The following is a 16989-nucleotide window of genomic DNA, read 5'->3' as shown; positions in this document are numbered from 1 at the left end:
ATCTTCTACTTAAAGATAAGGAAGCGTCTGTGTCACTGGGTCTGAGGCTACCGGCCAAAGTAGCAATGGAAGGGAAGCACTAAAGAACAGTTATTACATGTATATAAGATTTAAGGCGGAGACATTTAAGCAAGTTTTTAGAAAGCTTGTGGTGGGGGGGGGGGTGCTTGTGCTATGGGGGGGTGGAGTAGAGGGAAGTTCGCGAAGGGGGTGTCCCAAAGAAGAACGTGGGGTTGTAATAGAGCAGCGGTACTCAACCTTTTAAGCTCGGCGACCCCTTTTTACAATCCCCAACTCTGCCGCGACCCTCCCCCACCACACACACACACACAGCAATAGAAGAATACACAAAATATAATCTATATTTTCGATGGTCTTAGGCGACCCCTGACAAATCGTCAATCGACCCCTCAAGGGGTCGCGACTCACAGGTTGAGAACCCCTGTAATAGAGTAATAAAACAACAAAAGATAAATACAAAATGGGCGACAATTTCGACAAATTCAGTATTATGATGAAAACAGAAATGAGATAAGAAAGGGGGGGGGGGGTATCTTAAGTCTGAGATAATGACTCAACGACTTGTAAGTATGTTGTGCAGGGCCGGATTCAAGGGAGGGCAGGCTGGGCTACTGCCAAGGGGAATCAACTAGAAAGGGGCCTCCACAAAAGAGAAAAAAAAATTCCATATTTCGACTGGATAGCAACTTTACCTTTTTTCAAAACATTTTTATTTTTTATTTTTATTGACATTACTTTAAATCTTGCAATTGGCAACACTGTCGTGATTAAAAAATGACCACTTACAGTGTACTCGTAATATACTTCAGATTTACTCTACATTGTGTAAACCCTAAACATTTTAAATTTTTGTTACTAAATTGTGAATATGAAATTATTTTATTATAGAGTAATCGAATCCAATTTATAAGTACTTTCTTTCTTTTATAATATGGCATGCTTTTAGACATTAGTTTTTGTTAAAATTAATAAATTTTTTTTTTCAATTTTCAAAAAAGTGTTGGCGCCTCTACATACTTAAATCCGGTCCTGATGTTGTGTCATGAGGAAATTTTATTTTATTTACTGTAAAAGATGGTCTAAGAATCGCTAATGAGTCGCTCAAAATAAAATAAAAGTGTTTTTTTTTTTTAAATTTCAAATCTTTCAGTCATTTAAACCAAACTAGTTAGCGAGCCCTAATGCAGTTTTAGATAAAAGTTGTCTTAATCATATCTTTTCAAACGATCTTTTCCTTCGAGATTCTTTCTTGATATGCCAACTCTCCTGATTCTTACCGGATACTCTCTTTCTTGATATGCCAACTCTCCTGATTCTTACCGGATACTCTCTTTCTTGATATGCCAACTCTCCTGATTCTTACCGGATACTCTCTTTCTTGATATGCCGACTCTCCTGATTCTTACCGGATACTTTCTTTCTTGTTATGCCAACCCTCCTGATTCTTACCGGATACTCGCTTTCTTGATATGCCGACTCTCCTGATTCTTACTGGATACTCTCTTTCTTGATATGCCAACCCTCCTGATTCTTACTAGATACTCTCTTTCTTGATAAGCCAACTCTCCTGATTCTTACTAGATACTCTCTTTCTTGATATGCCAACTCTCCTGATTCTTACTAGATACTCTCTTTCCGAATCCTCTCTTTGTTTTTGTTTTTTTTTAACACTCTTTTGGTACCCTTTTTCTGTCTGTGATCACAGAAACTAGGCCTAGAATCTAGATTCTACTTGGCTATTTGTTCCATATTCCTATACGCAATACAAGAGCTACTTGTGTGTTTTTTTGAATACTTGATAAGTTGCCTTTCTTATGTCAGGTTTAATCAAATATTATTTCATCAAACAATTAATCAACCGTATCAATGTAAATATGTATAATTTCCATGCTTTCCCGCCTAAAAGGTATCGATAATCTCGCTCATATGTGCCTCATTTTCAAATCTTTCACAGCATTCAGGGATCGAAACCATAGCCAGAAATCTTGTATGCGCATGCGTGTTTCAACATTCTTATATTACACTTTGGCTTTTTCCCCCTACATCCGGTCACTCCAGATTTCTTTCGATATTCTATCTTATTTATTTTAGTCTTCTGTGCTCAACATCAATAAATGCAACATTTTGTATGTATTTATTCCGAGCTGTCTCCAGAGATTTCCAATTGGATCTACTTTCGAATTCTTGAGGCGATCAGGTTGTCTCTCCTAGTTGGCAGCTATTGCGCCACTCTTTTATGCGAAAGATGAACACAATGTTTCTTATAACGCCTTTTTTTCTTTTCGCTCTTTTGTGTTCTACTCAACTACATGCATATACTTGCAGTGTATGTTTGCTACTTCTATACATATTATGAGGTGATGATGTTTGTGCATGTGTTATACAGAACCATGGTTTATTGGCTTTCTCTTGGAGCGAATTTGACGTATGGGTCTACACTAACAGAAATATTTGTTATGTATTTGTTGATGTTGACATGAATGTTGGTAGTAAGTGAAAAAAAAGGGGGAAAAAATGAACTAAATGAATTTAATAAATAATAATCTATCGAAACTTTATTCTCTTCTTCGGACACAATGCCCCACTGCCAAATCTGGGCATAATGGTATCTTGAAACGACTTGTCTGAAATACTTCTGGTGCTAAGTGGGGGGTTTTGTTACAAAGATTAAATCAATTCACTCTATGTGTCTGTCTGGTAAAAAAGTGTACACGTCATTTCTCCCACACCCATTTTCGGATCACGCTGAAACTTCGCACAATTATTCATTGACATAGAACATGAATCAATAAAAAAAAGTAATTAATTAGTCAATTAATAACTAGTAATCAATTATTTTGTTGGATACCAACTGGGAAACTAATCCTCCAGTATTCACAGATATGTCTAAAGTTGTTGGGTTTAGTCCGCTTGTGTAATTGTTCACGCTATTTCTCCCTTCAAGTATTCTCCGATCAAGTTGATACTTTTAACAATTATTGATTGTACCTAACAAAACGTGAATCGATTAAAAAAACAAACAACAACAACAATTAGTCAATTAATTATTCGCAATTAATTGTTTTGTTTGAATCGAATAAGGGAAATAGCTTGTACATTATTAATATAGTTTTAATGGCGGAGTTCTTCCCCTTTAGATAAGCTTAGTTTTTTTTTTAGAGGATTTTTTTTTAGTTGGCTTGTTTTTTCTCGTGTCCTCCCTGGGTACCCCCTACTTCCTTTAACAGCCTCACCAGAGCCTCACCTCCCTGGGTACCCACTATTTCCTTTAACAGCCTCACCAGAGCCTCACCTCCCTGGGTACCCCCTCCTTTAACAGCCTCACCAGAGCCTCACCTCCCTGGGTACCCCCTCCTTTAACAGCACAGAGCCTCACCTCTCTGGGTACCCCCCTCCTTTAACAGCCTCACCAGAGCCTCACCTCATTGGGTACCCCCCTTTCCCTTAACAGCATCTCCAGAGCCTCACCTCCCTGTTATAAATCTACATTAAAAAGTAATCTGTTAAATAAATCAAACAGCAACTATTTGGATCGTTACATGGATTGAGAGAATCGATTCCCGTATTTTTTTCTTTAAACTGTAAACACTTCAGAAGTTTAAAGAGTATGAAGAGGAAGCAACTCTATAACAATATCAGGACATTCAGTGGCGTAGATATGTCTAATGCTTGAAGGGGAGCACATGACCGAAGCGTGTAAAGGGGAGCACGTCTCTATGTAAGGGAGAGGAAGATAGGAGAATGGTCCTTTACACGATCGGTCATAACTGCTTGACCCCCATTTCCCACCAGGGCCACCTCTCCCTCCCCTGACTTTGACATAACTATGAGGAGAAGCCCATCACAAATTAGAACAAAACAAACTGTTCTATAAATCTGAACTTTGTTGTACACAGTTAGACAGTTGGGATCGATGTCACAATATTATTATTTGTTAAAAAAAAAAACGATAGCCTGTAAAAAAAAATTGAACATTGACTTAGTGACTTAGCTTATGTTCTGACCTTTCCTCCTAACAGGTTAATGCAGAGGCGTAGTGAAGGGGGGGGCAAGGGGGCACGATGCTCCGGGCGTCACCCGCAAGGGGGCGCCACACGCAGGCTATATTTTTATGTGATCTTCATGGAAAAAATGGGGGGGGGGGGCACTAATAAGGTACCTTGCCACGGGCGTCACCCGCAGCGGGCGCCACACGCAAGCTATATTTTTATGTGATGTTCATGGAAAATGGGGGGGGGGGGGGCGCTAATAAGGTACCTTGCCCCTGTCACACGTATTGCTCACTACGCCTCTGGGTTAATGAGTCATTAATGACTTCGTAATGACTTTTTTTCTTCTCCCACTTTAGGTTTAAAATATATTTTACTATTTTTGATTTTTTTTTATTTTATGTAATCTTATTGACGCTGCCCTTCTAACTTCAGATTCTTATGCTCCACTGGCAAGACAAGATCTCGAATAAGGAACTGTGGCAAAGAAGAAAGCCACAGCCAGCCCATTGAAGTAGATGGATAGGACACACCCTTCGCAAGCCTGCATCTAACATTACAAGGCATGCCCTCACATGGAACCCCCAAGGAAGGAAGGTAAGGGGACGGCCCTGGAATACATGGCGCGGCGATTTAGAAGCAGATGCCAAAACAGATGGACAAGACTTAGGAGAGAGCTGAAGAGTCTCGCCCGGAACAGAGACGCCTGCTGGAAGTTGGTTGGTGACCTTTGCCCAAGACGGGACCACAGGTAGACTACTCTCATGAATGATACGCCCCTGTCTCTTGCTTTTATTAACCCCATGTTTGGCGTACCATGTCCTGCCACTGAGGGAGGACACTATTAAATATAAGTCGGGGATAAAAGAGGTTAGGGGTTGAATGTTAGAGTTGGTTATAGGGTCAAGGTTAGGCTAACATTTTTTTTCTTTTTTGTTTTTGGAAAAAGTATGACACCAAAGTAGATTTCTTTTAGTCTCTCCTTGTAATTTCACTTGTCCTTATGAAGCAATCAGTTGACATTTTTTTCTATTGTGATTCTGGTGAGTCTTCAGGCATTTTTCTGTTCACTGTGGTCCTGGTGGTCTGTTGCTTCGTAGATACGCTCTTGTCATAGCTCTTTCTTCTTAGTTCCCCCTTCTCCTCTGGAATACACTCTGACGCTATTGATGTCACACTGACCTAACGTTGGGTCCTCATTCAAGCAGGTTGTGATGACCTCAAGTCAACATCACAAGCCCACTGAAAGAGGAGCCACCGTGATCACGCTTCTGCGCCAGTTTGAGCCTCAGCAACATTGAGAACTATTTGACCCCCGAGATAACACACACACAAGCACACTTAATTACAGACAAAACACTTGCAAATGCAATTCTTAGTTCCTGTGTTTACATTAATATAAATATATACTCTATATAGTTTCTCTTAATGTTTTAAAAAAGGTTTTCTGTTGTTTAAATAATTTTAATCTTTGTAATTGTTGCCTAATTTCGCGTTCTAAATGGTATAGTTTGGCTATATCGCATTAGTTGAATCGGCCTGCAGTGCATTGGGTCGATATCAACTCTCGAAGTTAAGGTATGCTTAGTATCAAATACGCAGAATCTTAACACAGACCTATCACAACACGCTCACGCACAGCACGTGCTTCTATGAAAACAAATGGCGTCGAAGCAGACGTTCAAATAATCTCTTTACAGAGCACATATACTCCATGCTTGTTTGGTAACAGCGTCATTCAGTAGAGGAAAGAAGGAAGAAAAAAAAAACCTCACACAACTTTAAGTTGTAAAACTAACACACAACTCACACGCACATCTACATCGCATACGAAAAGCAGACGTGTGCTGGCAGACCTGTGTCCCACGACGATGTCATGCTCGCTGTGGCCTATATATATTATTTGGCGCGCAAAAGAAAAAAAAACGAGAGAGATGGCAGGCTTAAGAAAAGTGGCCAGAAGAAAAAAAAATGCCAACAAGTTGCCAACTCCGGATGAAAAACAGGGGGTAATTTTTAGCTAGCTTTCGTCTTAGTTCAAAACTACTGAGTTTAATGGACGGATTTTTTGTATATTCAAATATTTTTGTTTCGCGCGTCGAAAAAGTATGTAATATGTATAATTTATTATTATTTTTTTAAACTGTAGAGTTGAGTTACAGAATTGTCTCCCGTAGTTCATGAACTCTTCTGAGTAGTATACAACGCAAGACGTCAAGACAGAAACCTTATTTAGGCGGCCTGGTAGTTGTATGGTCTCAGTGCGTCTGTCCCATCTGATAAAACAAGCGCGATAACCCTAACAGTGTTCTTCTAAAAATGGTCTCAGTATCCAGTGCGGTATATTTACAGATCGCTTCGTTCGATGTCATAAAAATGTTTTGCCTAGAGAAAAAAAAAAGAAAGAAATGTCTTAAGCTCAACACAACGGAGATTGTCAACAAGACAGAACAAGATTCAAAATGTCATTACTGATACAGTCATGTGTTGACATTCTAACGTTTAAACACGCGAAGAAAAGCAACAAGAATGTACAGTCGAATCCGGGCCACATCGGGAAACGATAGTTCTAATCCTAAAAAGCGGCTGGTCCGATTAACCGGAGTCGACTGTATGTGGCTCAACTTAGGGATGAAGTCAATCAAAGGTCGTAAAAGCCAGAAGCCAAAATATAAAAGTAAAATAATAATTATAATAAAAAGTTTTTTTTTAAAAACACACCAAGGAAAAAAAAACCTGGCACATAAGGTACTAGATCTAAAATCTCTGCGTATTTAATTTATAAAACAATACAGGTTTGCAAAGACGTAATTTTAATTTTTGATTTTTTCCCCTTTGTTATGCAACACACAGAGGCCCCATTGACACCACCATAACCTCATCCCAAGTTAAAGTCACTGACTCATTGCTATTCAAACCCAAGCTCCAAGAAACTACGGCACCACGGCTCGTTCTTAATAGACTAATTGCGATTTTAAAACCTGCCGCAGCATGAATGATAAATCGACTCACGGAATGATAGCCACTTCATGGACCTGGGGTAAAGAGAGGCTGGGGAGGGTAAAGCTCACTCGCGCCACTCCTACAACTCACACAAGTTTCCGTTTCTTGTGGCGGCCTAACACTGGCAAGACATATCCCACCGCTCACCCGAAAAATTCCCACGCTACTCCATTCCAACTACACCGTCTGCACGTTAAGTCGTATGAGTAGTGCGCCCCTGTCTGGTCCAATATACAAATAACGAGAACCGAGCCACCACACCGATGACGTACGTCGCCAGGAATTTTTCTTTTACAATTGAGGAACGAAAAATGGCGGGAAACGCATTACCGCAAAGAAATTCCAACCGCTATTATAAAGTGTTCATTTAGTAATTAGTAATCCGATTTGTTTCGTTCTATCGACTTATGGAAAAACAATACAAACAATTTAATACAAAAGCAATATCAAGGCAATAAAACTAAACAAATATGGCGCAGCGCGGTTTCAAAGCTACACATTATCCTCCTAAGTATTGTTGACGAATAAGTGCCAGGTTCACCACTTTTTGTGGCCAAAAGTAAACTGCATTTAGCAAAAATAAATAAATAAATAAAATAATGTAAATAAACGTGTTTCGAAGCCTAATTTCCTACACGTAAACACAGGCAATAAAGCGCTAAAGCTCACAATGAATTCTATGCACAAAAATGAACAATCAAATCATTAAAACTAAACTTTAAAATAAAAAAATTAATTAGAAAGCCATAAAAATAAAAAATGCGAATATAAAATGGCCAGCAGAGAGCAGTACGAGCCAGTGGTTTGAAAACTGAGCTCGCACTAATGAGTGATCTTCAAGTTGGAGGTCACGCGGTTTAAATGGTTGCCCACTGAGAGGGGCCCTCTTAACGCGCTGTTCACGGATTGGTTACACTTCCCACTGTCACTTAAACATCTCGATCCGGCCTGGATTGATAACAGAAATAAATGGGGAGGGGGGGGGGGAAGGTTATAAGTAGAATAACCAAAAAAGAGAAAAGAAAAAAAAAAAGGTGGGGAAATAGTTTGACACTACTCACACAACTATTGTGTGCTAACTCTGACATGGGACACACAGACGTGAGTTGACAGTGATGGCTGGGAGACAGGAAGAGTAAAAGGAGGGAGGGGGGGAGTAGTGAGAGGGACATCAGAAGAGAGTGAGACTCATCAGGGATTGAAGGGCGTGACCTGGGGGGGGGGATGTTTTCGAAGTTACTTTATGTCAATGTAATCATGCATCCAGAATCAATGTGTTTTCCAATCTAACTACAGACACACAAAGTGACTATTTGGACATATTATGAGACTGTTTCAACATTATTTCAACATATTATCTGACTGTTTCAACATATTATCTGACTGTTTCAACATATTGTCTGACTGTTTCAACATATTATCTGACTGTTTCAACATATTATCTGACTGTTTCAACATATTATCTGACTGTTTCAACGTATTATCTGACTGTTTCAACATATTATCTGACTGTTTCAACATATTATCTGACTGTTTCAACGTATTATCTGACTGTTTCAACGTATTATGTTTCTGTAACCCTACTTCCTAATAGCATACGTAATTTATATTTGCACAAGAACAATCCTCTGTAAGCAATATACAACTGACATAACATAGCATGCAAACGAAGTTAAAAAATGAACATTCGACAGAAATATAACCTTTTTTTTTTTGCCTCCATGCTACGGCGCCCGTGGTGGCCGCCCTGCCCCATTACCTATTTTAATGCAAATTTACCGTAAATGGTTTATAAATATGAATATCAGGAGCTATGAACCGCAAACTATCAAAAAACCACAACACTCCCCCCCTCCCCCCCGGCTAATACTAACTAAAGGAAGAGACGAGTACGTATCGATACTATTTTAATGTTAGGCCGTCTTAAAGTACAGTAATCTAGACATTCGCATTTTAAATTCAGTAATCTAGACATTCGCATTTTTAATTCAGTAATCTAGACATTCACATTTTTGATTGTCATAAAAATACAGAAAAATATAAATTGGCCATTATCTTATCTTATTTTAATTACAGACGTTACTTCAAAAGAGAAGATAATTACGCTTGGGGATCAAAGCGATGACATTCGCATTATTAGCGCGAGGCTTAAAGACAGGGCCGGACTTGGGCCACTGCAACCTATGCGGCCGCAGTGGGCCCCGCACTTTCATAGGCCCCGCGCGATGCGAATTCTAGGTGTAAATTATTAAATTAAACCATTTTAACTTATTATTACAGGGTTCCTGGAATTCTCCTGAAAGTATAAAATATAAGAAAAAGACATGAAAATGTCCTGAGATTATGAAAATCGTCTGAAAACTTATGCAAATCTTAAAATGGACAAAATTGTCATTTTGATGTGTCATTCAATATGAAAAACGCCAATCCTACTCGCGATTTTAAAAAAAAAAGGCATTGTTAGCTTTCATTTAATAAAAATGTAAAAATAAGCTGAATTTTAACCAAACAAGAATTTCAAATACTTTATTCACTTCAATAGTCATTAGCATATAAATATAGATCTAAATTTATCTCGACCTCTTATATATATTTAAAAAAAAAGCGATATTTTGCGAGTCGATAGTAAATCTAAAAGGCAGATCTGAATGTTTATCGGCTTTTTGTTGGGAAAACTACTATCTACTGTAGATGGCTCGTAAAGTTAATTTGACAGTGATTTTATAATTAGTAAAGTATGAATAAAATGCAAAGACGAATTAATTTTCTAATACAAAATCTTAATTTTCACTTATTATATTATCCTTATCACAACCCAAATTAGGCCCCGCGCAATCCGTTTCGCATAGGGCCCCGCAACCTGTAGGACCGGCCCTGCTTAAAGAAAACTATTCAGCCATACTTCTCTATGTGAAATTTTAGCTTCAAATACATGATTCAATTTTAAAAATTAGAACTAGCCTCCACCTTTTTATCAAGATCCTTAGACTATTAGAAAGTGTGACCTAAGAAAAAAAAAAAAAAAAAGAAGTTGGGGGTTTGGTCCCACTGCTGTCCAATGCAATAATGTCGTCAGAGAGACCATTGGTCCGGCAGCATTATTGTACGTAGAAACATGTATAGGACAACGCATTGATGGTCAAGTAAAGTCTAAAAAAAAAAAGAAGTTGGGGGGTTTGGCTGTGGTGTAGCTAGGGTGGGGGGGGAGGAGGAGGGGGGGGTAGAATTTGAAAATTACGCACAATGCAGGGCCTCCCAAAGAGGTCAAGCCCCCCGAGCCCCCAAATGATGGAAAATTCCTAGCTACGCCCCTGCCTTTAAAGCTACAAGGGACCAACGGTAAGCCGTATAAATCTAGTACAGTAATATCTGTAAAACTTAAGTGAAAAGGCGTATGTTGACAAAGTAGGGCCTGCTGAGGTTTAAAGTAATTAACAGTGCAAAGTTTTAGTATCAACTGTAGGAAATCCTAAGTTTAAGAAACCCAGAAAAAACTTTAAAAAAAAAACTTCAAAAAACAAATCTAAGCGTAAATAAGGCAAAGAACTACACATTTACAGCCATGTATCTCATAACTATAAGATTTATTTTCCTTTTTTTTCTAAATCGATAAAAAATAATTAATTACGACTAATTATTTAATTAATTGATCAATTTTTTGAGACATGTTTTGTTAGGGACAATGAATAATTGTGCCAAGTTTCAACTTGGTGAAAAGTGGGAGAAATAATGTGCACAAAATTTGTACCAGGCAGAAATGTGCACAAAATTTGTACCAGACAGAAATGTGCACAAAATTTGTACCAGACAGAAATGTGCACAAAATTTGTACCAGACAGAAATGTGCACAAAATTTGTACCAGACAGAAATGTGCACAAAATTTGTACCAGACAGAAATGTGCACAAAATTTGTACCAGACAAATGTGCACAAAATTTGTACCAGACAGAAATGTGCACAAAATTTGTACCAGACAGAAATGTGCACAAAATTTGTACCAGACAGAAATGTGCACAAAATTTGTACCAGACAGAAATGTGCACAAAATTTGTACCAGACAGAAATGTGCACAAAATTTGTACCAGACAGAAATGTGCACAAAATTTGTACCAGACAGAAATGTGCACAAAATTTGTACCAGACAGAAATGTGCACAAAATTTGTACCAGACAGAAAGAGTGAGTTGATATAAGCCTTATAATAAGGTCACATGTCGAAGAACTCATAAAAATAGAAAACCTAAAACAAAAACCTTCTGAAGCAGAAATGTACAGATTTTTATTAACAAAAGTATCTTCCCCCATAAACAACAACAACAACAACCATACATTATCTATCTAGGCTTAGTTTCTGAAATAATGATTATTAAATTCCTAGCCTTAGTGCTCCAATATATTTAATATAGAATAAATGTTAAATAGTCCGGCCTACAATGCGGAGTTTTAAAGTAATTCCCATCTTAAACTGAACGCGTCATTTGCGCTACATTCTTGTAGATTGTAGGTCATCTTAGTGGCGACTACACTTTCAACTCAAGTGGTCAAGCTTTGTCAAAAAGTCCTGGAACAACAGCACAAGAGACCGCCTCTTAGCCAGGGACACTTCAGCCTAATGACCACCACAATGATCAGAGCATGTTCCTAGCAGATTAGCCACAAAAGGATGTTGCTGCTGCAGATTGAAATGACCGACTTCCCACCGCCCACTTTGGCCAAGAGAACTTGAGCCAAGAGACTTCTGAGATATGTAGATACATTTCTCTTCTACACTAACTAAACTTGTGTTCAACACTTGTATTTAACTTTAACAACTACTAGGGCGTATCTTAGTCACATTAGGGTTAAGATTATCTTATTACTGTACTATTTGCACGACAGCCCCCTATTCCTCTCTGTTAAAAATATACAAGTAAAGATTGTAAAGTTCCCCTTTCAGACCTTGCGATCTATTGGGCGGGCAGATGGGTGATTAAGGTCATCTGTTTCTTTGGCCAACTGTTAACGAGCAGGATGTCACGTGACCAGCACAACGACCAACCGCCTTTACTTTTCCCCAAGCTAAAGTCAGGTACCCATTAGAGTTGGGTAGACCCAGGGCGCCCTAAAAATCCCGAAATTAAAAATCTCAGTCTTTACCGAGATTCGAACCCAGGACCCCAAGCGTTTAACCAATCAAGCCACCTCTCACCCAAGTAAAGATTGGGTAAATGAAAATTTTAAAGTTCAATTTGGAAAATCGTATTCGATTAGCACCTTTTCTACATGTAAGTTCGAACTCTGGCCATTGTGTGGACACTCCGACGCGCACACCAGACGTCCAAGCGCTGATTTGTTTATTTACAATTATCCATCTCACTGAATTAATACTACAACGATTTACACAGTAAAAGAAAACGCTTACATAAAAAAAGTCTAATTTACTGGATACGCCCCTCCTACACAGATTTCTCTTTCAAAACAGCCAACTGACCAGATGCGATTCTGTTTTACAGGCGTACATTCCCACTAGAAGTAAACGCCTACGTGAAAAAAATCATGTTGGCTTTAAGGTTTCTGGACATGATGGACAAGAAGGAAGCACGGAAGCCCTGGGAAAACGTCCTGACTTTTTGTGACAATGTTATCAAACAACCTTGACCCATGGGACATTGTAGCAGTAAGAGTTGCGATTTAATTCAATTCTAAAATAGGTCACGAAAAAAATTAAAAACAAAAATACTTTCAAAAAATAAAGCTTATAGTTTTTTTTATTGATTCATGTATTGTCTTCGACAATCAATAATTGTGCAAAGTTTCAACTTGATCCGAGAATGAGAAGTGGGAGAAATAACGTGTACAAGATTCCACCCAGACAGACAGACGGAGTGAGTTGATATAAGCCTTTTACGATAGAAACAGAAATTGATTCAATAAGTTAAAGATCTCTTCGTCACCCTTCGCAATTCAATGCCAATGACGCCTCTGCCAGCCAAATATCTCGCCAGGATAATCTAAAGTTCCTTATTCTTTTGCTCAGATCAAACGATAGGGTTTGTTGTGGTCAAAGCATTGCCTTATATGGTAAAGATTTACGATCTTGATGGAGAACAAGGACCGAGAGAGTTGTGGAGGGGGGGGGGGATGGAGCGGTTCTTGCTAGTTTACACATGACGTTAAAACGAGGCTGCCTGGATAAGTCGAGGCTGCCTGGATAAGTGGACCCTTGAAACCTCACACACTACAGAATGAAGCTGATACTTAAACAACTCATGTTCACAGATTCCATATTTCACACATGTGTTGAAATACATTTGTACTACAAGTTTTACACAGGAGAGAAAAAATTAATTAACGATCAATGAATCATAAATCTAATAGGCAATTAGCATTGGGCATTTGTAAAAAAAATCACCTTCGATCAATGAATCATAAAAATCTTATAGGCAATTAGCATTGGGCATTTGTAAAAAATCACCTTCGATCAATGAATCATAAAAATCTTATAGGCAATTAGCATTGGGCATTTGTAAAAAAAACCAACACATTCAAAATCAAAGCAATGATCTCCTCCTTCCATATATTTCGATTTTTAAATATGGTTTACATATAAAATGAAGTAACTTAGAAAAAGAAGAGAATGACATATGGAGAAATGCAAGGGTATTTAAAGGTAAACAGGTTTCAAAAAGTAACCCTTTCAAACCTTGAGATCTATAGCAAAAAGATAACGTATCGGTTTCAATGGGCGACTGTTAACTAGGGTGTCACACGGCCAGCACAACGACCGACTGTTAACTAGTGTGTCACATGGCCAGCACAACGACCGACTGTTAACTAGGGTGTCACACGGCCAGCACAACGACCGACTGTTAACTAGGTTGTCACACGGCCAGCACAACGACCGACTGTTAACTAGGTTGTCACACGGCCAGCACAATGACCGACTGTTAACTAGGGTGTCACACGGCCAGCACAATGACCGACTGTTAACTAGGGTGTCACACGGCCAGCACAACGACCGACTGTTAACTAGGTTGTCACACGGCCAGCACAACGACCGACTGTTAACTAGGGTGTCACACGGCCAGCACAACGACCGACTGTTAACTAGGTTGTCACACGGCCAGCACAACGACCGACTGTTAACTAGGGTGTCACACGGCCAGCACAATGACCGACTGTTAACTAGGGCGTCACACGGCCAGCACAAAGACCGACTGTTAACTAGGGCGTCACACGGCCAGCACAACGACCGACTGTTAACTAGGGTGTCACATGGCCAGCACAACGACCGACTGTTAACTAGGGTGTCACATGGCCAGCACAACGACCGACTGTTAACTAGGGTGTCACACGGCCAGCACAACAATCGACTGTTAACTAGGGCGTCACACGGCCAGCACAACGACCGACTGTTAACTAGGGCGTCACACGGCCAGCACAACAATCGACTGTTAACTAGGGCGTCACACGGCCAGCACAACGACCGACTGTTAACTAGGGTGTCACATGGCCAGCACAACGACCGACTGTTAACTAGGATGTCACACGGCCAGCACAACGACCGACTGGGTTTTTCTTTCCCCAACCGTTTCGTTAGCAAAAATAGGAAACGAGGTTTTGTTAATTTAATCATTTCACTTTGGAAGCATTGATTATGATGTAATTAATTGATTAATATTCAAATACGTATCATGTAGACCTACTAAATAAATCAAGAATTTTGTCCATTGAAAAATAGACTGAACTCATCCCCCCTTCCACGCTGGTAATCATACATCATAGATTTAAAATGTCATAGTTTCAGATATATCACAATTTGTCATAAATAAAGTATCACGTGAAATTAGTGTCTCATTAGCAAACTCTCTTTTTCTCTCTTTCTCTGCCTCTACACGGATCTTTTTAATGAAAATCGGCCTCGAAAAAAGATTTCAGCACAGCAGCGAAAAGCCGGCTAGAAAGAAGAATGGAATGCCGGATTTCGCACTTCCGGTAACATATACAAAGATCTATTTTAATTTAGAAACTCTTTAGTCTGATACCGAAGTCTAAACAACAGATAGTGCAATGGCTTAAAATGTGAAGGTTTTATAATCTAATCTTTGAAGGTTGGTCGCCTTACACTTTCTCAATTCTTTCAGTAGAGAGATGGAGATGGGAGAGTACGGATAGAGAGAGAAGAGAGAGAGAATAGAGAGAGAATAGAAAAAAGGAGAGAGAAGAGAGATGAGAGAAGAGAGGAGGAGAGAGAGAGGAGAGAAAGAGGAGAGAGACTAAAGAGAGGAGAAGGAGAGAGAAGAGAGATAGAAGAGAGAGAGAATAGAAAAAAGGAGAAAGATGAGAGAAAGAGGAGAGAGACTAAAGAGAGAGAAGGAGAGAGAAGAGAGATAGAAGAGAGAGAGAATAGAAAAAAGGAGAAAGTAGAGAGAGGAGAGAAGAGAGGAGGAGAGAGATGAGAGAAAGAGGAGAGAGACTAAAGAGATGAGAAAGAGAGAGAAGAGAGATAGAAGAGAGAGGAGAGTAAAAAGGAGAAAGAAGATAGAGGAGAGAAGAGAGGAGGAGAGAAGAGAGAGAGAGAAGTAAGAGAGAGAAGAGAGAGAATAAAAAAAGATAAAGAATTGAGAGATGAGAGAGGAAGAGAGAGAATAGAGAGAGGAGAGAGAGAGGAGAGAACAGAAAGAGAGAGGGGAGAGAGAGAAGAGAGATGAGAGAGAGAGAAAAAAAGAGGATAGAGAGATAGGGGAGAGAGGAGAAAGAGAGAATAGAGAGAAGAGAGAGACAGGAGAGCGAGATAAAAGAGAGGAGAGAGAGAGGAGAGAGAGAGGAGAAAGAGAAAATTAAAGAGGAAGTATGTTACATGTATTTACTTTCTACAAACTGGATTCTTTCCATCTCGATCTCTCAAGTCTCCTAAACTGCTTGATTCCTGGCTGTTTCACTCACCTGAAAGTTAAGTTTGTCTTGGGCCATTTCGAGGAGCCGGTGGTAAACCTCTTCCTCCGATAGCGGTACTCGCTGTCCCCCCTCGAGTCATCCACGAAATCGTCTGTGTTGCCACACCTGGGCCTGGTCATTAAATCTGCCGTCCTCTTGTCCACCACTCCCGTCTGCGTGATGTTACCAGCCTGCAACCAACAGGAAAAAAAAAAAACTTGAATTTCAGCGCAAGTCACAGCATCAAAAGAAGCAACCATTAGTTAAAGCATTGGAACGAGAAAGACTTGAACTAGAGATTTAAATACATGACAAGATTTCAGAATGGCATACTAGCTTTTATATTGAAAGCTTAATACGGTTAGCCTATTACCCGCCGATATAAGCTTATAAGCAATAGCAAGAAGAGTGGTCAACGTGAAAGAGAACCAAACCAACAAACAGCTGAGAGAAGAAGAAGGCCTATCAGCAACTGGCCAAACCCACCCATGCCACGTATGCGGCCAGCCTTTTAAAGCGAGTGAGAAATGTGCTTATCTTCGAACACGAAGGAGGATATATATATATATATATATATATATATATATATAAAACAATAATATAGTAACATAGTAACATAGAACGCTGAACTGCAAGTTACACAATTTAAGTCTCATTTCTTTTTCTAGAACAAATTCGTATACAAGTTCTTTCTTCCCTAGTGCCATTACGGGATGGAACGTGTTGCCTGAATCAGCCAGGAAAACAAATGACTTAACAAATTTCCAGTATATTATAACACATGGATACGTCCAGGATGTAACTATTCTCTGTCTCGAAGGAAAGTTTCTAGCTTACAAGATAACATACAACTTTGAATTAATTTCTGAGAAATTATTTTAAAAAAAAAAAAGAAAGATAAAAAAGACACTTGTGGTAGGGAGGGGATAGAGTGACAGAAGGATAAATCTCTTTTTTTACGTTTTTCTCTATCTATTGTTATAACATGATTAGGAATTAGTTATTTGTTTCGGGAATAGGGTAAAGTTTTACTTAGCGATGATGACGTAAAGTTGGTTAAA

At 39.1% G+C, this 16989-nt stretch overlaps 1 protein-coding gene across 8 annotated transcripts in view; it reads right to left on the bottom strand.

Annotated features, from left to right (window-relative positions):
* Positions 1 to 16989, bottom strand: part of LOC106073705 (matrix metalloproteinase-2-like) — a 153656-nt gene that overhangs the window by 17896 nt on the left and 118771 nt on the right. For all 8 annotated transcript variants that reach the window (XM_056005418.1, XM_056005422.1, XM_056005417.1 and 5 more), the window contains one exon: positions 15938 to 16119. In XM_056005418.1, coding sequence (XP_055861393.1) covers positions 15938 to 16119 — 182 coding nt within the window. The remainder of the gene's footprint in view (positions 1 to 15937; positions 16120 to 16989) is intronic.

Source organism: Biomphalaria glabrata, chromosome 12 (genome assembly GCF_947242115.1).
Source record: "Biomphalaria glabrata chromosome 12, xgBioGlab47.1, whole genome shotgun sequence".
Classification (NCBI taxonomy): Eukaryota; Metazoa; Mollusca; class Gastropoda; family Planorbidae; genus Biomphalaria; species Biomphalaria glabrata.
Note: the sequence above shows the minus strand (reverse complement) of the source record. Positions and strands in the feature narration are given on the sequence as shown.